The sequence below is a fragment of the Oncorhynchus kisutch genome, linkage group LG10 (genome assembly GCF_002021735.2).
Source record: "Oncorhynchus kisutch isolate 150728-3 linkage group LG10, Okis_V2, whole genome shotgun sequence".
NCBI classification, from domain to species: Eukaryota; Metazoa; Chordata; class Actinopteri; order Salmoniformes; family Salmonidae; genus Oncorhynchus; species Oncorhynchus kisutch.
In genome coordinates, this window is record NC_034183.2 from 21644560 (window position 1) to 21669189 (window position 24630).

The 24630-nt window shown below is 44.0% G+C and overlaps 1 protein-coding gene across 7 annotated transcripts in view; it reads left to right on the forward strand.

Moving 5' to 3' along the window:
* LOC109897913 (casein kinase I) overlaps nt 1–24630 on the forward strand; it is a 44099-nt gene that overhangs the window by 11926 nt on the left and 7543 nt on the right. For all 7 annotated transcript variants that reach the window (XM_031833312.1, XM_031833314.1, XM_031833311.1 and 4 more), the window contains 3 exons: nt 16329–16398; nt 23045–23193; nt 23442–23676. In XM_031833312.1, the coding sequence (XP_031689172.1) occupies nt 16329–16398; nt 23045–23193; nt 23442–23676 (454 nt within the window). The remainder of the gene's footprint in view (nt 1–16328; nt 16399–23044; nt 23194–23441; nt 23677–24630) is intronic.

The following is a 24630-nucleotide window of genomic DNA, read 5'->3' on the forward strand; positions in this document are numbered from 1 at the left end:
GTATTTTTACTCAAGTACTTTACACCACTGGCATTGTGTTCTACTACTAGTGGGCTGGACCTGCTGTTGACTGAATGGACAGCTTCTGCTTTCACTAGCAATAACTTGGGATGTAATCATTAACTGATACGAATTGGTCCCCGGTTGAAATGTTTAAGATACGAGTTCATCGGTCCATGGGACCCCAAACCAATCTAAATGTAGCATGCATCGGTCAGGAAATAGATTAAAATTTTACGGATCGCTGGTTCACTAATATTTGTTGCTCAAATGACTTTCTACCTTCCGAAAATACCTAATATTTTGTGATAACTGATTCCTCTCCTTCAGTGTCGAACTAAGCATGTAATTGTGTTGACAGTCATTGATCTACAAGTCATTTAGCCTAGTCAAACTGCACACTCACCAACGAGAGGAAGGCCTATTCCTGATCTTGCACATCAGCCTGTCACCTCAATATAAGGCTTTATTAGTTGAGTGACCACCAATATAATTTGTACGGTGATTTTGATCAAATGCACTGTTAAATTGTTTTACCGGAATAAAAGTAGCCTAAACTACCGCCGGAGGCACAACTCTCATCGGGCTAGACATGCTGATCATGGCTTACATTCAATTTTATTTTGATTGTTCAGGTTCACCATCAGTGACAGTTTTGGTAGTTTTCCTTAACTTTACAGGATAAAGTAGATCATTTCATAACGAGGACAGCGGGAGAAGAAGAGATGCTCACTCCCAACAGTCAACTTCCAGACAGTCTAAACAATTAAGTTTTGCTATATGTTCAAGTTTTGTCACGTGTACAAGTACAGTGAAATTCCTTTTTTGCAAGCCCTCCCAACAATGCAGTAATCAATGCACTCCGTCAGAGCTAATTTTAAATATAAATATTGATATATTATTATCTCTAACAGTTTTAATCTGCAAAAATGACATTTTCCCTTATGGCTCAGCTCAGGTGCCTGACATACAGAGAGCTCCAAAAGTATAGGGGTAGTGACATTTTTTGCTTTGGCTCTGTACCCCCAGCACTTTGGATTTTAAATGATACACTGACTATGAGGTTAAAGTGCAGACGGTCGGCTTTAATTTGAGGGTATTTTAATCCATTTCAGGTGAACAGTTTTTAGAAATTACAGCATTTGTACATAGTCTCCCCATTTTAGGGGACCAAAAGTATTGGGACAAATTCACTTGTTTTAAGAAATGAATGGTAAATAGTGTATCCAACAAATGTGTAGAGTCACAAGCTTGATGTTGTCATTCCGTGCTATGAATATGGGAATATGGGAATATGGGACCAAAAATACATAAGTGAATTTTGGTCCCCAGAAATGTGGGGGACTATGTACAAAAAGTATTGTAATTTCGGAACAGTTCACCCGAAATGGATAAAAATACCCTCTATCATTTCAACTTCAAAGTGCTGGAGTACAGAGCCAAAACAACAACAAAATGTCACTGTTCCAATACTTTTGGAGCCCACTGTTCTACACCATAGACGTATAGATCATTTACACGTCTCACACACACAGAAGCACATGCAAGTCCGCTCCGAGAGCCCAGCTCAGGAGCTCCATCAGCAGCAGATTTAAAAAAAAAATTAGAATGGAAAATGAATTTTTATGCAACAAATGTTAGTGCATCGAACCGAATCGCAGACTCTTTCGTCTAATCCAACCGAATCACACTGAATCGTTTCAAACTAAAGCGTATTGTTCCTGTATCGTATCGGAGCCCATGTATTGAATCGTCTTCAAAGGGAAAGATGCACATCCCCCTAGCAATAACTCAGTGCTGTTGAAGGAGAGTTACAGATGTGGGATCTTAATTTGATCACCCTGTTGCAGGAGAACTTTCCTTCAATGCAGGACATTTGAGATTTTAAAAAGCTTCTGAAGTTTTGTAATTACATTTGACTTGATTTTACCTTATGAAAATGTGTCAAACCCTACAAAAATGTCAATTTATTATCCACATAATTCACATTTCCTGTTGCAGGATTATTTTCCTGCTGAAGCAAACTGGTTAAAATTTAAGATCCTACATCTGTAAGTGAAATACACTTCCATGGGACTCTATACAAGTCCCCCCCACTGCTGAATGACTGATATTGGAATGACCTTGTAGTGCTTATTACTACTTAGTGGATATGATATGTAGCTATGTGAAAACAGATAGTTGTTTGACACAGAGGACATGCTGTGGCATGTGAAGAGACAGAATTGTGGTCAACCATATCATGGAAACCAGAGTTGCAGTATCCTATTCCACGTTTTACTGTACCACTCCCTTTGCAGCTTGTGGTGGTGGTTGAAGTGTGTTAAAGTACAATCGCTTGATCAGCATGCCAACCAAGTAACCCTGTGATGTAAAAAAGTCTGCTGTTAGTGTACAGGCTACTGGCTTAATTAACCAATGCCCATCTTGTACATCAAGCTGTTCTAGAAAGTAGTGACGCACCGATATGACATTTTTGGCCAATAACCTTATCCAATATTTTCCTTGCCCTAAAAAAAAAAACTATACCGACATGCGGCCTTTTAAGCATTCTAGTACAGTTTAAATAGTTAACACACACACACATGGATGCAGCATCTCAGTCCAAGAGGCGTCACTACAGTCCCCGGTTCGAACCCAGGTTGTATCACATCTGGCTGTTAATGGGAGTCCCATGGGCGGCGCACAATTGGCCCGGGATAGGCCGTCATTGTAAATAGGAATTTGTTCTTAATTGACTTGCCTAGTTAAATAAAGGTTACACACACACCGACTAAAAAGTTATTTTGTTGGCATTTACGTATGTCCGCATGACCAGTAAAACACAATCAAAACCTATTTCTTTCACTTACTTGCTGTGCTGTTTCGTTGTTCATTTGTTCAGTCATTTCATTCTCAACCAGGATTTCTTATGCTATGGAATGCCGATTGGGTCTTTGCGTGTCAAATAACACTATTTGTCGTGTCAAATAAGCTTGCTGACCAATCAGGACTTGAATATGACTGCACGTCACATTATAATTTAACCCATTCATAATTTTTTTTAAATGTAGTTATTACACATTGATTACACTCACTCGTATTTGATGTGTCATAACGATTCATCGATACGTATGCTATGATACTGGTAAAGTTTTATTTTGGTATTTTTTTTTTAACCTTTATTTAACCAGGCAAGTCAGTTAAGAACACATTCTTATTTTCAATGACGGCCTGGGAACAGTGGGTTAACTGCCTGTTCAGGGGCAGAACGACAGATTTGTACCTTGTCAGCTCGGGGGTTTGAACTCACAACCTTCCGGTTACTAGTCCAACGCTCTAACCACTAGGCTACCCTGCCGCCCGTTGTCTCGCGCACCTACTGTGCTGGTCATAGGATTCCTAAATTATTGCTAAGAATAATGAAAATGACTGCAGTTTTTACTGGTCTTTGTTTTCAGGCTGGTTGTATTGTTGCTAGCTAGGTACCTAGCTAAAGCTAGCTAGCTACCCCGGAAGTTGCGGTTTAACAAATCATGCTTTATTACCAACACGGTATTGTAAACCCATCATTTGTGGCCGGTGTTTGCTTGTTTGCAGACTTTTTTGTACAGCTTTGAGTGGTACTGATAGTAGTCGTGGTGCTTGGCTTGCACGTGAAAATTCAGAACACACAACATTCTATAATAGAATTGTTATTTGACGCGTCAAATAGTGTTGTTGGACGTATCTTTTATGACACGCAAAGACCCAAACAGCATTCCATAGTACGTCATAAAGCTAATAGCAGTGACGCTATTACTGTGTAACTCCGGTAGGGCAATGTGTACCGGTGCTCGACCAGTTGGTGAAAGCCAACATCACCCATGACAGAGAACGGTTGATTATCAAGGGCAATGAAATCCATTATCTTGGCATTAATTTATTTCGTCTTTGAGTTGTCTCGCTGAAATGTTCTTACTCTTTCAAATGAGGGCTCAACTTTTGACTACTCGATCCACACAGCAGACATTGTGGGCTAGGTTAGGAATGCTGTGTTGCACGTGTAGCGGAACATTTTACGTGGCATCATTACGTCATGTACCTACGTTATATAGGTATGCATGTCTGCTTTGACATCGGTTTTGCACATCGGCGTTAAACTAGACATCGGGCCGATACCGATGTTGGCATTTTAAGCTAATATCATCCGATTCCGATATGTTCACCAATATATTGTGCATCCCTACTAGAAAGTATTTATAATGACCTATAAAACCCAGTGCTGTGATGTGGGGAGAGAGCTGTGTAGTAGCAGGGGGACTGGGTGCAGCAGTAGTAGTAGTCATCCCATTAGTACACGCCAAGATGGCGTAGCAATCAGACGTCTTTGTCCTGTCTCGTCCCATGTGTATATATCTTTTTTCTTCGCGTTCTTTTAAATATTTTTTCCTAACCCTCAACTTCAAAATACACACCTGCAACCCGCCTCACCCAATGTGGTGTGGATCCCCAAAAAATCCTTAAGTATTTCTATTTACCTCTGAACTGGAATACCTCAACTGAAGCTAGCTAACTAGCTACCAGCTATCAGTCAGCTAACCACTGCTAGCGGTCATCAGCTAACCTTTAGCTCGGAAAGCTCTCGCCAGTTCGTACAACGCGTTTCAAACCAAAGCATAACGGACCTATTTTTCTCTCCATATCCCCGAATTCCTACCACAAACTCATCTGGATCATCACAGCTAGCTAACCGCAACCCGGGTTGACTACTCCTGGGGCTAGCCCATGCTAGACCCATCTCCCGGCTCACTCCTGGGCTACAATATCCGGACCCCTTCTACTGCCGGTACGGGGCACGGAACCCCGCCGATCCTCTACAACTGGAATACCGACATAATCTGCCCGAGGATTCCAACAGGCCCCTCAGGCGCGACGCCCGCTGAAGGCCCATTCTGCTAACCTGCTAGGCTTGCTAGCTACCTAGAGCTACTTGGAACCCTACTAACTCCATGACTGGTCTATCAACGTCACCGCACGAAGAGGCAAAAACAGACTTACCCCCATCGCGACGTCCCCCAAAGTTGAACTTGCTAGCCCCAGTCTACTAACTGCAAGCTTGCCTGCCCCGGTCTGCTAACTGCTAGCCCCTGGTAACTGCTTGCTTGCTAACCCGGTCTGCTAGCTTGTTTAGCCCCGGCCTACTAACTATTAGCGTGTTAGCATCGGCCTGCTAACTGTCTGAATCGCCGTGGACCCATATGTTCACTTGGCTACACATGCCTCTCTCTAATATCAATATGCCTCATCCATTACTCTTCTGGTTAGTGATCACTGTCTTATTTCACTGTTGAGCCTCTATAGCCCTGCTCAATATGCCTTAACCAACCATGTTATCCCACCTCCTACATATGCGATGACATCACCTGGTTTAAACATCTCTAGAGACTATATCTCTCTCATCATTACTCAATGCCTAGGTTTACCTCCAATGTACTCACATCCTACCTTACCTTTGTCTGTACACTATGCCTTGAATCTATGCTTATCGTGCCCAGAAACCTGCTCCTTTTACTCTCTGTTCCGAACGTGCTAGACGGCCAGTTCGTATAGCCTTTAGCCGTGCCCTTATCCTACTTGACCTCTGTTCCTCTGGTGATGTAGAGGTTAATCCAGGCCCTGCAGTGCCTAGCTCCACTCCCACTCCCCAGGTGCTCTCATTTGTTGCCTTCTGTAACCGGAAAAGCCTTGGTTTCATGCATGTTAACATTAGAAGCCTATTCCCTAAGTTTGTTTTACTCACTGCTTTAGCACACTCTGCTAACCCGGATGTCTTAGCCGTGTCTGAATCCTGGCTTAGGAAAATCACCAAAAACCTTGAAATCTCCATTGCTAACTATAACATTTTTTGCCAAGATAGAACTGCCAAAGGGGGCGGTGTTGCAATCTACTGTAAAGTTAGCCTGCAGAGTTCTGTATTACTATCCAAGTCTGAACCCAAACAATTAGAGCTTCTACTTCCAAAAATTCACCTTTCCAGAAACAAGTCTCTCACTGTTGCCGCTTGCTATAGACCTCCCTCTGCCCCCAGCTGTGCCCTCGATACCATATGTGAATTGATTGCCCCCCATCTATCTTCTGAGCTCGTGCTACTAGGTGACCTAAACTGGGACATGCTTAACACCCCGGCCATCCAACAATCCAATCTCACACAAATTATCAATGAACCTACCAGGTACAACTCAAAATCCGTAAAGATTTGCACCCTCATAGATGTCATCCTAACTAACTCACCCTCCAAATACACCTCTGCTGTTTTCAATCAAGATCTCAGCGATCACTGCCTCATTGTCTGCATCCGTAATGGGTCTGCGACCAAACGACCACCCCTCGTCACTGTCAAATGCTCCCTAAAACACTTCTGCGAGCAGGCCTTCCTAATTGACCTGGCCAGGGTATCCTGGAATGACATTGACCTCATCTCATCAGTAGATGATGCCTGGCTATTCTTTAAAAGTGCCTTCCTCACCATCTTAAATAAGCATGCCCCACTCAAAAAATGTAGAACTAGGAATAGATATAGTCCTTGGTTCACTCCAGACCTGTCTGCCCTTGACCAGCACAAAAACATCCTGTGGCGTTCTGCATTAGCATCGAATAGCCCACCTGATATGCAACTTTTCAGGGAAGTTAGGAACAAATATATACAGGCAGTTAGGAAAGCTAAGGCTAGAGCTTTCAAACAGAAATTTGCATCCTGTAGTACTAACTCAAAAAGGTTCTGGGACACTGCAAAGTCCATGGAGAATAAGAGCACCTCCTCCCAGCTGCCCACTGCTCTGAGGCTAGGAAACACTGTCACCACCGATAAATTCACTATAATTGAGAATTTCAATAAGCATTTCTCTATGGCTGGCCATGCTTTCCGCCTGGCTACCCCTACCCCGGTCAACTGCCCGGCACCCTCCACAGCAACCCGCCAAAGCCCCCACCATTTCTTCTTTACCCAAATCCAGATAGGTGACGTTCTGAAACAGCTGCAAAATCTGGACCCCTACAAATCAGCCGGGCTAGACAATCTGGACCCTCTCTTTCTAAAATTATCTGCCGAAATTGTTGCAACCCCTATTACTAGCCTGTTCAAGCTCTCTTTCGTATCGTCTAAGATTCCCAAAGATTGGAAAGCTGCCTATCGAAGGTCTTCGAAAGCCAAGTTAACAGATTACCGACCATTTCAAATCCCACCGTACCTTCTCCACTATGCAATCTGGTTTCAGAGCTGGTCATGGGTGCACCTCAGCCATGCTCAAGGTCCTAAGCGACATCATAACCGCCATCAATAAGAGACATTACTGTGCATCCGTATTCATCGACCTGGCCAAGGCTTTCGACTCTGTCAATCACCACATTCTTATTGGCAGACTCGACAGCCTTGGTTTCTCAAATGATTGTCTCGCCTGGTTTACCAACTACTTCTCTGATAGAGTTCAGTGTGTCAAATCGGAGGGCCTGTTGTCCGGACCTCTGGCAGTCTCTATGGGGGTGCCACAGGGTTCAATCCTCGGGCTGACTCTCTTCTCTGTATACATCATTGATGTTGCTCTTGCTGCTGGTGATTCTCTGGTGCACCTCTACGCAGACGACACCATTCTGTATACTTCTGGCCACTCTTTGAACACTGTTAACTAACCTCCAGACGAGCTTCAATGCCATACAACTCTCCTTCCGTGGCCTCCAACTGCTCTTAAATGCAGGGAAAACTAAATGCATGCTATTCAACCGATCCCTGCCCACACCTGCTCGCCTGTCCAGCATCACTACTCTGGACGGCTCTGACTTAGAATACGTGGACAACTACCAATACCTAGGTGTCTGGTTAGACTGTAAACTCTCCTTCCAGACTCACATTAAGCATCTCCAATCCAAAATGAAATCTAGAATTGGCTTCCCATATCGCAACAAAGCATCCTTTACTCATGCTGCCAAACATACCCTTGTAAAACTGACCATCCTACCGATCCTCGACTTTGGTGATGTCATCTATAAAATAGCCTCCAACACTCTACTCAACAAACTGGATGCAGTCTATCACAGTGCCATCCATTTTGTCACCAAAGCCCCATACACTACCCACCATTGCGACCTGTACACTCTAGTTTGTTGGCCCTCGCTTCATACTCGACGCCAAACCCACTGGCTACAGGTTATCTACAAGTCTCTGCTAGGTAAATCCCCGCCTTAGCTCACTGGTCACCATAGCAGCACCCACTCGTAGCACACGCTCCAGCAGGTATATCTCACTGGTCACCCCCAAAGCCAATTCCTCCTTTGGTCGTCTTTCCTTCCAGTTCTCTGCTGCCAATAACTGTAATGAACTGCAAAAATCTGAAGTTGGAGACTCATATCTCCCTCACTAGCTTTAAGCACCAGCTGTCAGAGCAGCTCACAGATCACTGCACCTGTACATAGCCCATCTGTAAACAGCCCATCTATCTACCTACCTCATCCCCATACGTTGTTTATTTATTTATCTTGCTCCTTTGCACCCCAGTATCTCTACTTGCACATTCATCTTCTGCACATCTACCATTCCAGTGTTTCAATTGCTATATTGTAATTACTTCGCCACCATGGCCTATTTATTGCCTTAACTCCCTTATCTCACCTCATTTGCACTCACTGTACATAGACATTTTGTTTTCTTTTGTTCTACTGTATTATTGACTATGTTTTGTTTATTCCATGTGTAACTCTGTGTTGTTTTGTGTGTTTCGAATTGCTATGCTTTATCTTGGCCAGGTCGCCGTTGCAAATGAGAACTCTTTCTCAACTAGCCTACCTGATTAAATAAATGTAAAATTAAAATTAAAAAATGAGCTATTGAGGTCCACTCCTCTATCTCATGTCAGCGGAGCTGCCTGAGTAACTGGTACCAGTGTTCTGTGTCTCATCAGCTGTTGCAGACATGTTTGAAGTGCTGCTATCACGTGGGGGCAGCTGCTGGCTCCATCTGGGGCCTGAAACCTGATCTGAAACAGGAGACGGGCTGGTCACAGGCCAGCTGTTGCTCTCTTGCCTCTTCCACACCTCTGGCCATAAAGGCTAATGGACCCGCCCCTTGCACCCTGTTTACTATTTTAGCATCACTAATTTCCTTATGCAGGTTTGGCCAAAGTGACGATAGCTGGGCTTCTGTGCTGTTTGACTGTTCACTCTGCTCTCTGAATGAGAAAATAACATATTCCCATTTTTATGGTTTAATATTTAACTGTAGGTATAATCAGGGATGCCCATTTCTCTGAACTCTGCACTACTTACAGTGCCAGCACAGGGACTTTTTCTGCCATTGAAATCATTTTCTGACAAACACTAACTAGACCCATAGTTAGTGTTTGTCAGAACACTAACTGGGGGTGGTGAGCTTCCATTTTACTATGTAAAGCGCTTTGGGTGTCTAGAGTAGCGCTATTTAAATTAATTTGATTATATATTTTTAAATATAATCTTTGAGGACTAACGGTCACCAAAATAAAAGCTAGACAGTCAGGGTGAATTGAAAATTCCAGTATTAGCAGTATTGACTATGTTCGAGCAGAATAACATTAGCCATGTCAAAATGCATGGCATTGCAGTAAATTAGCTTTAAAACTGCAACATTTTCTCTGCTTCATGGCAGAATAAGTAGAATCGCTGGAAACTTTCTTTACTCTCAAGTTTCTCTCCGCTCCATAGAGAAATGCTAAGACTTCTCTTCACCGCCAAGATGGGGAGGCCTCTAAAATGTCGGCCCAAATACAACTGCGCCAACAAGCCGACCACTCCTGTTGCCACACCCACAACCTAAGCCCCTTTGATCCAGAAAAAATCTGCAGCAGTGCCTGATTGACAGCCAAGATGAGAATACACAGTTGTGTATTTGTCTCCCATGTCTTACATGATGACTGTTTCAGTAATATGCTCTATTACGCTGAGATTCTTCCCGGAGAGGGGTCAAGGGGCAATCTCCTGGGAGCTGTGGCAATATTGTCCTTTGTGCCCAGGAAGGCGTGTCGTTTGGCAGGGCGGTACAGGCCTCGTCTGATCTCTCTCTCTCTGTCTCTCTCTCTGTCTCTCTCTCTGTCTCTCTCTCTGTCTCTCTCTCTGTCTCTCTCTCTGTCAGCTGTGATGGAGCTTGATGATCAGCTGCAACCATAATCCACCCAGAGCTCCGTTGGTAGCACAGTGTTCAGGCGAGCTCAGGAACACAATGGTTCAAATTAAAACCCGCCATTGATCATGAGATTTATGACATAGCAAGGTGTTGACGAGCCTCAAGCATCTTTCTTGGAATTAACATGCTAATAGGGCAAGCTTGACAGGGAAATTATATCTCCCTTACTCCAACTACTATGCTACTTCAGGCTTGGCTGTGAAACTAATTGGCTGATCCTTTTTAGTTAGTCCTTTTGTTGGAGAGCGGTGTGGCGGTGGCAGCTGAGGAGGAGAGAGGCTGCAGCAGCAGGTCTGAAGTGCCCTTTAGCCCTGCAGGTCAGCTGCCCTGGACACCAGCCCTGCCTCGTCACACTCCAACATTTGTAAAACACACTCAAAACAAAATATAATATATATATAATGTTAAAAAAATCACAATTCATGTGAAAAGGATATTGACAAAAAGATTCATTGTTACTAGTTAGCCTATTTGTAGATGAGCTGTTTTTATCTTCTCAGAGCACATGGGATACATTTTGTGATGTGACGTCCACTGTTGAGTAGCATGAGGTGATTAAGTTACACTTAAAATTCACTGCTGCGCTAAATATCTTAACTATAAGTTAATTATCTAAGTGTCAAATACATTTTCTTTAGCTCAGGGCTCCAGTTATGCATTTGGTTTGCTAGCTTGCAATCTTCTTGGTTACAGCAGAGACAATCAATACCCTCCTGGATCAAGTGTGAGTAGCCTTTTGAGATAGTCAACCCAGCTCAAGTTATACAACTATCTCTGATTTTGTTTTATGTTCGCTTGGGTTTTTAGTATTTATCTAGGGGTCTGCTATCGGAATTTTATAGCAATTTCTTAGCATCATTAAAAAATATATATATATATATATATATATATATATATATGTTTAGAAAGAAATGGCGCCCCTTGTGTGCTCTACCGATTAATACTGTATACCCCAGTATGGTATGGGAACGGAATGACGATATGGAAATCTGTTCACAAATATTGTCTGAAAGGGACTGAAGCACCCTCCTACCCCACCCACAACCCATTTTTAACAGACACCTGTCTCTAGTCCAGAGGACATTTTGAGGAAGAATACATTTGTTTCATTTATGTGCATTATCCATTAGGCAGCCTATGCATTAGTCTTTACAAGCACAAGAGCGTAATTTTATTTGGATATTAGATTTATGGAGAATAAGCGGTAACCTTACGTTACACAATCTGCTTTTGGCCTGCTAATTTCCTGAAAAAAGCAGCTGTAGGGACATCCTTAAATGCTTCAGGTTCTGAGCGTTGGTGCATAGGCACTTTATTCCAGTGTTTTCTTTTAAAAGGTTGGGTGTGGTGATTGGGCATCGAGAGGGTCACTATAATTTTGGCGAGGCAATGAAAAGGAAGTTAATGAACCCTTTAACCCGGGAAGTTACCTACTGGTGCTGTAGATATTATTTCCTGGGTTGGTTTGGTTATTTGCACAGTTATCTGCAGGGATGAGTCTGAATCTAAGCAGGTAAAGCCGCCATAAGCCTCCATTTTCCACTGTAAGCGTTTTAGAGGGTCCTGTGGTTTTGTGCCATCTGTTTTTTATTTACATATTGTTCCCACATTCCCCTCCCTAGTAGAGAGGCTGAGCTTTCCTCTACTGATGTCACAGACAGTGCCTCGCCCTGGCCTTCCTCCCTGCTCAGTCATGTCCAGTTCAGCTTCACTCAACCAGTCTCTGTCTCTCCTCAGATTTCCACTTAAGATGGATGAGATATGCTAAAGATGATATTAACAACATAGCCGAGTGACCGCTCTAACAATGGAAATGCATGTCCTCAATAATTAAAGGCAGGCGAGATCATGTGGGACCATTCTAGCCAATGAGGGCAAATACCTGTGTGAACAACAGGCACAACTAAGTTGTTTTTCTCAAAGTTGCAACGTGCGTCCACTTATATTAGTACATTTGTAACAGCCTTAACATTATGAAACATATATATTTTTTGTTGTATTTTACCCCCATCTCCCAAATTTCGATCTTGTTTCATTGCTGCAACTCCCCACTGGGAGGGGAAGGTTGAGTCATGCGTCCTCCGAAACATGACCCGCCAAACCGCGCTTCTTAACACCCGCCCGCTTAACCTGGAAGCCAGCCGCACCAATGTGTCAGAGGAAACACCATTCAACTGACGCCTGAGGTCAGCCTGCAGACACCCGGCCCGCCACAAGGAGTCACTAGAGCGCGATGAGCCAAATAAACTCTCTCCCCGGCCAGACCCTCCCCTAACCCGGACTGCGCTGGGACAATTGTGCGCTGCCCTATCACGGCCGGTTGTGATACAGCCCGGGATCGGACCCGGGTCTGTAGTGTCGCCTCTAGCACTGCGATGCAGTTCCTTAGAGTGCTGCGCCACTCGGGAGGCCACATTACGAAACTTCTAGTCAATCCATTAAGCCTTGTGTAATTCGAGACACTCTCATAGACCTCCATACAAAAAAGGGCTTATCTCACAGGGACAGATTTTGGGTGGAGTAAATCCTCTCGCTTTGCCTCTTCCTCTCTGGATGTGCACAATGTTCGGACTAATCTGAAAACAGGATAGGTGGAAGCGAAGCAGTATGCCAGAGGCCAACAGATAATTTGCATTTATTCTTTCTACTCAGTTTGGAGGAAGGAGAGGAGATGTGCTTTAGACTATTGATATGCATTGCCACCCTGATAGGTGTTTGTCTGGGAGTAGGCTGGTGCTGAGTGGATGAGAGGTGTTGAGTAGGCTGGTGCTGGCCTGAGTGTCTGACGTGTAGTCTGGACTGATGGCAGGGTTTAGGGCTGGGCGACATGGCCTAAACTTCTCTATTTTATTTTCACATTTATGGGCGATTCACGTTATACTCTACTGGTCAAAGGTTTTAGGACACCTACTCATTCAATTTTTTTTTTTATTCTTACTATTTTCTGCATTGTAGAATAATAGTGAAGAGAACACTATGAAATAACAACACATATGGAATCATGTAGTTACCAAAAAAGTGTTACACAAATCAAAATATATTTTATATTTGAGATTCTTCAAATAGCTACCCTTTGCCTTGATGACAGCTTTGCACACTCTTGGCATTCTCTCAACCAGCTTCACCTGGAATGCTTTTCCAACAGTCTTGAAGGAGTTCCCACATATGCTGAGCACTTGTTGGCTGCTTTTCAGACTCATCCCAAACCATCTCAATTGGGTTGAGGTCGGGGGATTGTGGATGCCAGGTCATTTGATGCAGCATTCATCACTCTCCTTCTTGGTAAAATATTCCTTACACAGCCTGGAGGTGTGTTGGATCATTGTCCGGTTGAAAAACAATGATAGTCCCACTAAACCCAAACCAGATGGGATGGCGTATTGCTGCAGAATGCTGTGGTAGCCATGCTGGTCTTGTGCCTTGAATTCTAAATCACAGACAGTGTCACCAGCAAAGCACCCCTACACCATAACACCACCTCCTCAGTGCTTTACAGTGGGAAATACACATGCGGAGATCATCCATTCACCTACTCTGCGTCTCACAAAGACATGGCGGTTGGAACCAAAAATCTCCCATTTGGACTCATCAGACCAAAGGACGAATTTTCACTGGTCTATTGTCCATTGCTTGTGTTTTTTGTCTAAAGCAAGTCTCTTCTTCTTATTGGTATCCTTTAGTAGTGGTTTCTTTGCAGCAATTTGACCATAAAGGCTTGATTCACACAGTCTCCTCTGTACAGTTGATATTCAGATGTGTCAGTTACTTGAACTCTGAAGAATTCATTTTATTTGGGTTGCAAATTCTGACGTTGGTAACTGTAATGAACTTATCTTCTGCAGCAGAGGTAACACTGGGTCTTCCTTTCCTGTGGCGGTCCTCATGAGAGCCAGTTTCATCATAGCGATTGATGGTTTTTGTGACTGCACTTGAAGAAACCTTCAAAGTTCTTGAAATGTTTCGTATTGACTGACCTTCATGTCCTAAAGTAAGGATGGACTGTTGTTTCTCTTTGCTTATTTGAGCTGTTCTTGCCATAATATAGAGTATCTTCTGTATACCACCCCTACCTTGTCACAGCACAACTGATTGGTTATCTTCTGTATACCAACCCTACCTTGTCACAACACAACTGATTGGTTATCTTCTGTATACCAACCCTACCTTGTCACAACACAACTGATTGGTTATCTTCTGTATACCACCCTACCTTGTCACAACACAACTGATTGGTTATCTTCTGTATACCACCCCTACCTTGTCACAGCACAACTGATTGGTTATCTTCTGTATACCAACCCTACCTTGTCACAACACAACTGATTGGTTATCTTCTGTATACCAACCCTACCTTGTCACAACACAACTGATTGGTTATCTTCTGTATACCACCCCTACCTTGTCACAGCACAACTGATTGGTTATCTTCTGTATACCACCCCTACCTTGTCACAGCACAACTGATTGGTTATCTTCTGTATACCAACCCTACCTTGTCACAACACAACTGATTGGTTATGTTCTGTATACCACCCTACCTTGTCACAACACAACTGATTGGTTATCTTCTGTATACCAACCCTACCTTGTCACAACACAACTGATTGGTTATCTTCTGTATACCACCCTACCTTGTCTCAGCACAACTGATTGGTTATCTTCTGTATACCAACCCTACCTTGTCACAACACAACTGATTGGCTCAAACACATTAAGAAGGAAATACATTTTTTTTAAATACATTTTTTGTATTACCTTTATTTAACTAGGCAAGTCGGTTAAGAACAATGATGGCCTAGGAACAGTGGGTTAAGTGCCTTGTTCAGGGGCAGAATGACAGATTTGTACCTTGTCAGCTCAGGTATTTGAACTTGCAACCTTTCAGTTGCAAGTTCTGACCACTAGGCTACCCTGCTGCCACAAATGAGGTGACTACCTCATGAAGCTGGCTGTTGCACATTTATAAAACAGACTGAACAGCTAGTATAACAATCTTTGTTTGACTAAAATGCTGGTAGCGATATGTGGGACTGTAATGTGTGCGCAACGAACTGAGCATACATTTTCCAGAATTAGTTTTCATTGGTACTTCTGTTTTGGTAGTGTCTGCTCTGCTCAGAATTTGAGGAGTTGAAACATAAACAGGGTATGGTTCAAAAGGTTAACTTGTATAGTACAGTAAAATAAAAACCTCAAATGCAAATAGTGAATTGAAACCATTTGTCAGTGAGGAAGAAGTGATCTCTCATCTTTGAGTGGTAGTGGGAGGGGCTTGGGGGAAAGAGGCGACGCGAGAGGTTCCACTCTCGCCAAAATAAGCCCACTGCGTTTCTATGTGATTATTTTGAACCTAAGCTTGTCTCTCCCCCCGGGACGACTCCCCCCATTGTTAGGGCGGAGACATGAGCATCTCGTCATTATATACAGATCTCTGGTGTAAATGGGAAGGTGCACAGCACAGAAGGTGTGAATGAGACAAAAAAAGACAACATGAGAACAAGTGGACATAAACGCTCATAAAAACAGAACAAAAATTAATCTACGATACAGGCGTTCTAAATACTGTGCAAAAACATACATTGTAATAGATTTGATGTCTCCCAGCCCTATAGTTATTCCTGTAATGGGATGAGCAGCTGATTGAAACGTGGCCCTCTGTATCTCTGGCCGTGTGTTCTGCAGTCACAAACCAGCTTAACCTGCTATTATGGCAGGGTAGAGAACAAGACCGGGAGTATGAGTGTGGTTTAGCTGACAGTACAGAACGCTCTCCATCCAATCATGGGAAATGGCTAAATCCCAGACTTCAAACGTGCATTTCAAGATCTTGCTAGCTAAGTTTAGTTAACATAATGCTCTGGCTTGTGTCATAGAGGAGGAAGGATGCTGTGTTAAGCCGATGATTGAGTTTTAGGTTCTTAGCTCTATACAGTGTTTAAGTCTTAGGTATCTTATGAATGTTATAGTAAACATAAATGCATCGCCAAGCTGCGTCTTGAAATTTCCCAGAAGTTCCTATACTCTTTACGTACATTATATAATTATTTTTCAACCTTTTGCCATCATACAGTCTTTATTGCTGTAATGATCCACCTATAGAATGTTTAATTGCCATTTTAATTGTTTTTTAAAATTGGTTTCTCTTTTTCTTCTTTTTCAGGAACCAATAAAGTCCCGTGCGCCACAGCTTCATTTGGAATATAGATTTTATAAACAGTTGGGAAGTTCAGGTAAGCACATAAAACTGTTGTTGCTGATACTTGATCTATTACTGTTTTAATGACCCTGCGTTAGCTAGTAGAATCAGCTGGATGGATGGAGCTCTTCTCTGTAGCTAGAAGATGTGATGGCTCTGCCCCATCTGTGTCGTTGGTTGATCCCTAGCAGGCGCAGGCCCAACATGGCTGTGTGCTCACTCTGTGCTGTGGCCCATGGGGCTGTGCTGTGCCTCCAGCCCTTTGATGTGGCCACTTGGCTTCAGAGGCGAGAGGTGGGACAGTAAGATCAGATGGTGGGGAGGGACAGGGACTTGGAACAACCCACAGTACAGCTTGGCCAGCCTTCGTTTTTCATCCTCTCACTAGAACCTTGCAGCTTCATTTTTCATTGATAATCTTTGACATTGGACTGCTGTTTTTTTTTGCCAAAGGTGATACTTTTCATCATTAGTTAGTCACTTTTTATGAGTATCTGATCTGTCAAGAAAGTGAATATTTACGGTACGTAAATAGATTGTATTGTATTTGAGCGCAGGTAGGGGTAAGCTGAATGTTTGTATTCTAATTAGGCCTACCCTAGGCCTAACTGAGGACACTAGTCGTTGATCCTTTTAGCCTTTTTAAAGGAAAAGGATGAACAGCTTGGGCAAAGCCTGACTGCACCCATTTGTTCACTGGAGTGGAAGGCGGAACACACACAAACACACGCTTGTGTTATAGAGAGTGCATGTCACTGCGCCCAGTGATCTTCTCTGTCACAAGTGTCTCTCTCTTTTTCTCTCGCAGTGAGCTGATCACCTGCCAGCTGTCTGTCTGTGCCTGTGCCAGGGCAGCAGCTCCACTGTTTTAATAGGAAGTTGGAGTGCAGGGCATTAGGGGTGTCCTAGGCTAGTCTATTTATAGATGGCCGTCTCCGTGCAGTAGGGCCATTATTAGAGTATTTCTGCTTCTATGTCTGGTCTCAGCACTGTCTCCGGCCTGCCTGGAGAAGAAAGCCCAGGGAAACTCTCCCATGATGCAAAGGGAAAGGTCTGGCCTATCTCTCTCTGTCAGCTCTCCTTCGTGTGATCTGTCTGACTGGACCAGAAGTTGTATTTCCAATCCAAGGCAGCACTACAGCACACTAGTATTTAGCTGCCTTACGCCTATTTGGGAACAGAGTTACTCAAAGTTGCTTGTTGATCCTGGTCCGTTCATTGGATAGTGAGTCTTTATCCCCACCCCTTGGGCCGAACGATTGGACGAGTTCAGGCAGCAGCCCCTCTGGCGTTTGCACTGGTGCGTTAAACACATCCTGACTTCCTCTCCTCCCCCGGCCACTGTGGCAGAGGGACCACCAGAGGCCTGCTACAATCTCAAAGGCTGAGCTATAGATGGAACCACAGATTATGGTGCTTCAGCTTCCCCCACATTATAGAATAGAGGGAAGTGTTCCTCCAACTGGTGGCTACATTCATTCAAAAATGCACGTGAGGAATTACGAAAGTCTTCTTCAAGCCACTTGCTTCTGCTGAGCCTTCTGTAAACCCCATGGTACAGATGGATACAGGCATGTAGTTGTTTTTACAATATGAATGTGGCAACATAAGGGTCAAGTCCTGGTCTTTGCAATGTCAGCTCTACATGGTGCTTAAAGCTGAAGAGCTTATCTAGTGTTAATTCTCTCTTGCCCTGGAAAGAACCCAAACACGAGAACAACATGTTCAGTTACACACACTAGCTGGTCTAGCCTGGCCACGCCCCAACTCCACCATTCACCACTGAGCATGGGGCGTCGGAAGTGAGACATCATCCACTTTTTATGTCGCTATCAATAATTGAACTGGATGACTGGTTGACTGAGCTCACAGTCCGGATACGCCTGGATGGTCTTCTCTTTTGAAAGCAGTGTACGAGACCCATCTCCTTATGAGATGATTAACATTTCACTGATATGAGTACGTGTGAATATTTAGTGAACCATCAAGGCTCTGCTTAAAAGCATTGTGAGACTGTCGGTCAGATGGCCGCCTGCATGTGTGTCCTTCCGCCATGCCTACTGCACTGGTATCTTGGGAGTGATAAATCAGTGCCATTTTGAGTGTGAGGTTGCAGTGATGTTCTGTGGTCCACCCTGTTCATCCAGTCCAGAGCAGTCTGGATATTTGATGTACTGCCTGCCTGGTGATAGATAACATGATCTAACACTGAGTCACACAGGCTCTCTGCAGGAGAGGCAGGCTGGCCGGACGATCACGTTTCAGCCTGGCTACATCTCCACAGCATCGCCCACTCGGCCTAATGGAATCAGCGCCTCCTCTTCTCTCCCCGATGCACTCAGCATTCTAAATGTTTAATAGAGACTGCCTCCCTGTCGGGCTTGGCCTAAACTTTGACATTTCATTGTAGGGCAGCGTTTCCTAATTCTCCTCGGAAACCCAATGGGTGCACGTTTTGTTTTTTTGCCTTAACACTACATAGTTGATTCAAATTATCAAAGTTTGATGATTAGTTGATTATTTAAATTAGCTGTGTAGTGCTAGTGCAAAAACCAAAACGTGCACCCCCTGGGGTCCCAAGGACCGAGTTTGGGAAGCCCTGTTGTAGGGTGACGTTGTCTGCCACAGTGCTCAGACTGAGAGGGGCCCCTGTCTGAGACAATACACTGGTTTGTTCACGGCACGTTTCACTCGTGTTTGGAGAGAGTAGGTTATGAGCGGTGCACAGAATGGCACTGGGAGGCAGCAGAATAGACTTTGAAGCTTTGTGGTGTTACAACGGACATGAGAGCAGACAATTACAGTGGGGCAAAAAAGTATTTAGTCAGCCACCAATTGTGCAAGTTCTCCCACTTAAAAAGATGAGAGGCCTGTAATTTTCCTCATAGGTACACTTCAACTATGACAGACAAAATGAGAAGAAAAAATATATATCCAGAAATCACATTGTAGGATTTTTTATGAATTTATTTGCAAATTATGGTGGAAAATAAGTATTTGGTCAATAACAAAAGTTTATCTCAATACTTTGTTATATACCCTTTGTTGGCAATGACAAAGGTCAAACGTTTTCTGTAAGTCTTCACAAGGTTTTCACACACTGTTGCTGGTATTTTGGCCCATTCCTCCATGCAGATCTCCCCTAGAGCAGTGATGTTTTGGGGCTGTTGCTGGGCAACACAGACTTTCAACTCCCTCCAAATATTTTCTATGGGGTTGAGATCTGGAGACTGGCTAGGCCACTCCAGGATCTTGTTACTTTGGTCCCAGCTCTCTGCAGGTCATTCACTAGGTCCCCCCGTGTGGTTCTGGGATTTTTGCTCACTGTTCTTGTGATCATTTTGACCCCACGGGGTGAGATCTTGCGTGGAGCCCCAGATCGAGGGAGATTATCGGTGGTCTTGTATGTCTTCCATTTCCTAATAATTGCTCCCACAGTTGATTTCTTCAAACCAAGCTGCTTACCTATTGCAGATTCAGTCTTCCCAGCCTGGTGCAGGACTGCAATTTTGTTTCTGGTGTCCTTTGACAGCTCTTTTACTTGGCCATAGTGGAGTTTGGAGTGTGACTGTTTGAGGTTGTGGACAGGTGTCTTTTATACTGATAACAAGTTCAAACAGGTGCCATTAATACAGGTAACGAGTGGAGGACAGAGGAGCCTCTTCAAGAAGAAGTTACAGGTCTGTGAGAGCCAGAAATCTTGCTTGTTTGTAGGTGACCAAATACTTATTTTGCACCATAACTTGCAAATAAATTCATTAACAATCCTACAATGTGATTTTCTGGATTTCTTTTCTCATTTTGTGTGCCATAGTTGAAGTGTACCTATGATGAAAATTACAGGCCTCTCTCATCTTTTTAAGTGGGAGAACTTGTACAATTGGTGGCTGACTCAATACTTTTTTGCCCCACTGTATATCTGTCATGAATCACAAAGAATGGCTTCTAGAAAACCACTCGTTCCTTGCATAAGTGCTTTTATAAAAGCTATGATTGGCCTGGGTTATTTTTACACTGGAATAACACATCCACATGATTAGGTCTAGCTTTTGTCAAGAATAAAATCATTATCTTTTTGAATGGTTTCTCTGAAATGGTCATTTTGTTCTAGGCCTATTCCATGTCAGGTAAATCTTTTCCTCAGCAGTTGTCCAGCAGTTGTCCTTGCTGTGTTTACATCTCTCTAGTTGGGAGACGGGTTGTTATAGAATGGGCACTTTCCTGTTGGTTAGTGTATTGGCAGGGCTGAATGCCCTCACTCCAGATGTGGGCGGGCTTTGATGAGTCAGCTTCCTGGATGATCGCTTGTCGCTTCCGCCTCATCCATCATCGCCATTATTATTGCCAGGCAAATTCTGCTGTCTAAAGAGGCCCAGGACAGGTGTGTGGCTGTGTGAGATCTGCATTGCTTCTCTGTGGGAGTGATCAGGTAAATTCTACTCTAGTCACCCCCCATCCCCCCCACACTCACACACCGCAAAGGCCAGCCTGCAGTACTACTAAAGCTGCCATACCGCTCCTCTCTCTGGCGGGATCGGGGGCCGCCTCCCAGGAAAGGAGCATGCAGTCACTTTGGCACAACTGCCGGCCAAGGAATGGAATGAAGGTCCCTGGCGTCGGGTACTGGTCTGGACTGGTGAGGCATAACCTGGAACTGTATGTGACCTTGGAGGCTGGACCAGAAGGCCATGGGGGTCATAAATGGCCATTACCCTTTGTTCTATACCGCATAGGGAACAGAGTCACTGTTCAACTAGAAGTCTCCTCTTCAGAAGGGCATTTTACTGTGATGATAAACTCCTAAATTCCTCCCAGGTCACACATGAGACCACATGACAGGGTGTGTTGTCAAAAAAAAAATTGCTGGCACAATGCATCATCAACATTGACAAGTTTGTTTTGTTTAGCCATCTTGTTGTTCTAATCGAAACTGCCTCCTGGGCTGTCATGGTTGCCATAGCGCCCGTGTTGACTTCCCACACACACGTAGGCTGCTCTACAGTATACAGTGCATTCGGAAAGTATTCAGACCCCTTCCCTTTTTCCACATTTTGTTACGTTACAGCCTTATTCACACACAATACCCCATAAGGACAAAGCAAAAACAGGTTTTTAGACATTTCTGCAAATGTATATAACCCCCCCCCCCCCCCCTCCTGAAATTGAGCTTGGGTGCATCTTGTTTCCATTGATCATCCTTGAGATGTTTCTACTACATGGAGTCCACCTGTGGTAAATTCATTTGATTGGACATTATTTGGAAAGGCACACACCCACGCCTGTCTATATAAGGTCCCACAGTTGACAGTTCAAGTCAGAGCAAAAACCAAGCCATGAGTTCTAAGGATTTGACTGTAGATCTCCAAGACAGGATTGTGTCAAAACATTTCTGCAGCATTGAAGGTCCCCAAGAACACAGTGGCCTCCATCATTCTTAAATGGAAGAAGTTTGGAACCACCAAGACTCTTCCTAGAGCTGGTCGCCTGGCCAAACTGAGTAATTGGGGGAGAAGGGCCACCAATAACCCGATGGTCTCTGACAGAGCTACGGAGTTCCTCTGTGGAGATGGGAGAACCTTCCAGAAAGACAACCATCTCTGCAGCACTCCACCAATCAGGCCTTTATGGTAGAGTGGCCAGATGGAAGCTACTCCCCAGTAAAAGGCACATGACAGCCCACTTGGAGTTTGCCAAAGGGCACCTAAAGGACTCTCAGACCATGAGAAACAAGATTCTCTGGTCTGATGAAACCAATATTGAACTTTTTGGCCTGCATGCCAAGTGTCACGTCTCGATTAAACCTGGCACCATCCCTACGGTGAAGCATGGTGGGGATGTTTTTCAGCGGCAGGAACTGGGAGACTCGTCAGGATCGAGGGAAATATGAATGGAGTAAAGTACAGAGAGTTCCTTGATGAAAACCTGCTCCAGAGCGCTCAAGACCTCAGACTGGTGTGAAGGTTCACCTTCCAACACCTCAACAACCCTAAGCACACAGCCAAGACAATGCAGGAGTGGCTTCGGGACATGTCTTTGAATGTCCTTGAATGGCGCAGCCAGAGCCCGGACTTGAACCCGATCAAACATCTCCATCCAACCTGACAGATCTTGAGAGCATCTGCAAGGAACAATGGGAGAAACTCCCCAAATACAGGTGTGTCAAGCTTGTAGCGTCATACCCAAGAAGACTCAAGGATGTAATCGCTTCCAAAGGTGCTGTAAAGGGTCTCATTTACTTATGTAAATGTGATATTTCTATTTTTTTTATACATTTGCAAAAATTTCTAGAAACCAGTATTTGCTTTGTCATTATGGGGTAATGAAAAAAGAACATTTAATCAATTTTAGAATAAGGCTGTAACGTAACATAATGTGGAAGAAGTCAAGGGGTCTGAATACTTTCCGAATGCACTGTATCAACATGCCTCTAGGCTCATTCATGTCAGCAAATCAAAGCCCCAATGCCTTCCTTTAACTATGACCTTTCATGCCATCCTCTGCCTCAAACTTCTTTAGCTGGGGCCTAATGCTTTTGAAATATCTGTGGCTCGTATGATACTAAAACAGATGGTTAGTAATGAAAGCCTTTTTAAAAACCTTTAGGATGCTAGCATGCTCCCTGTAGGTTGTGTGGTCCCATTCATATATAACATGTGTCCTTGCCTGTCTCTTTGTTGCAGAGGGTATTCCTCAGGTGTACTACTTTGGGCCATGTGGGAAGTACAATGCCATGGTGCTGGAGCTGCTGGGGCCCAGCCTGGAAGACCTGTTTGATCTCTGTGACCGCACCTTCTCCCTCAAGACCGTCCTCATGATAGCCATACAGCTGGTAAGAATGTAATAGTTGTTTACTTGAGTGTCCTACTGGTGCCCAACCCAGAGCTTATAAGACTACTTTCAGTGAATATTCACAGTATGTCAGCCACATAATTAGATAGTGAATGATGGGGTCACTACAATGTCAGACATCTTTATTCCTATCGCTGTGGCTCTCCAGAAGTTTACAGCATTTGGAAAAGTGTCTTGAAAGAGTTTGAGATCCTGTCTTGTCTAAATGCTCTGTGTTCTGCCTCCCAGATAACGCGGATGGAATTTGTCCACACAAAAAGCTTGATATACAGAGACGTCAAGCCAGAGAACTTTTTGGTGGGGCGGCCGGGCAGCAAGAGGCAGCACACAATCCACATTATCGACTTCGGGCTGGCCAAAGAATACATCGACCCTGAGACCAAAAAACACATCCCGTACCGGGAGCACAAGAGCCTTACGGGAACGGCGCGCTACATGAGCATCAACACACACCTGGGGAAAGGTGAGAAATTATAATGATCACACCTGCTGCTGTGTTATTGGAAATAAGCTGTTTTTTAAACCCTAAAGATATACCTTTTCTTTCCTAATCCTGTAAATTTGTCCTGGGCTGTTGATTATCAAGTTCTCCGTTATGTTCAGGAAGGGCCACATCCTAACTTGAGAACTGTACGCATATCTGTACAACATTACTTCCATGTGGATCTTGCATTCATTGATTGGATTTGAGATTTTCACATTAGGACTTAAGCCTAACGGTATCATACACTGTTCAAAAAAATTAAGGGAACACTAAAATAACACATCCTAGATCTGAATGAATGAAATATTTTTATTAAATAGTTTTTTCTTTACATAGTTGAATGTGCTGACAACAAAATCACACAAAAATTATCAATGGAAATCAAATTTATCAACCCACGGAGGTCTGAATTTGGAGTCACTCAAAATTAAAGTGGAAAACCACACTACAGGCTGATCCAACTTTGATGTAATGTCCTTAAAACAAGTCAAAATGAGGCTCAGTAGTGTGTGTGGCCTCCACTTGCCTGTATGACCTCCCTACAACGCCTGGGCATGCTCCTGATGAGGTGGCGGATGGTCTCCTGAGGGATCTCCTCCCAGACCTGGACTAAAGCATCCGCCAACTCCTGGACAGTCTGTGGTGCAACGTGGTGTTGGTGGATGGAGCGAGACATGATGTCCCAGATGTGCTCAATTGGATTCAGGTCTGGGGAACGGGTGGGCCAGTCCATAGCATCAATGCCTTCCTCTTGCAGGAACTGCTGACACACTCCAGCCACATGAGGTCTAGCATTGTCTTGCATTAGGAGGAACCCAGGGCCAACCGCACCAGCATATGGTCTCACAAGGGGTCTTATGATCTCATCTCGGTACCTAATGGCAGTCACGCTACCTCTGGCGAGCACATGGAGGGCTGTGCGGCCCCCCCAAA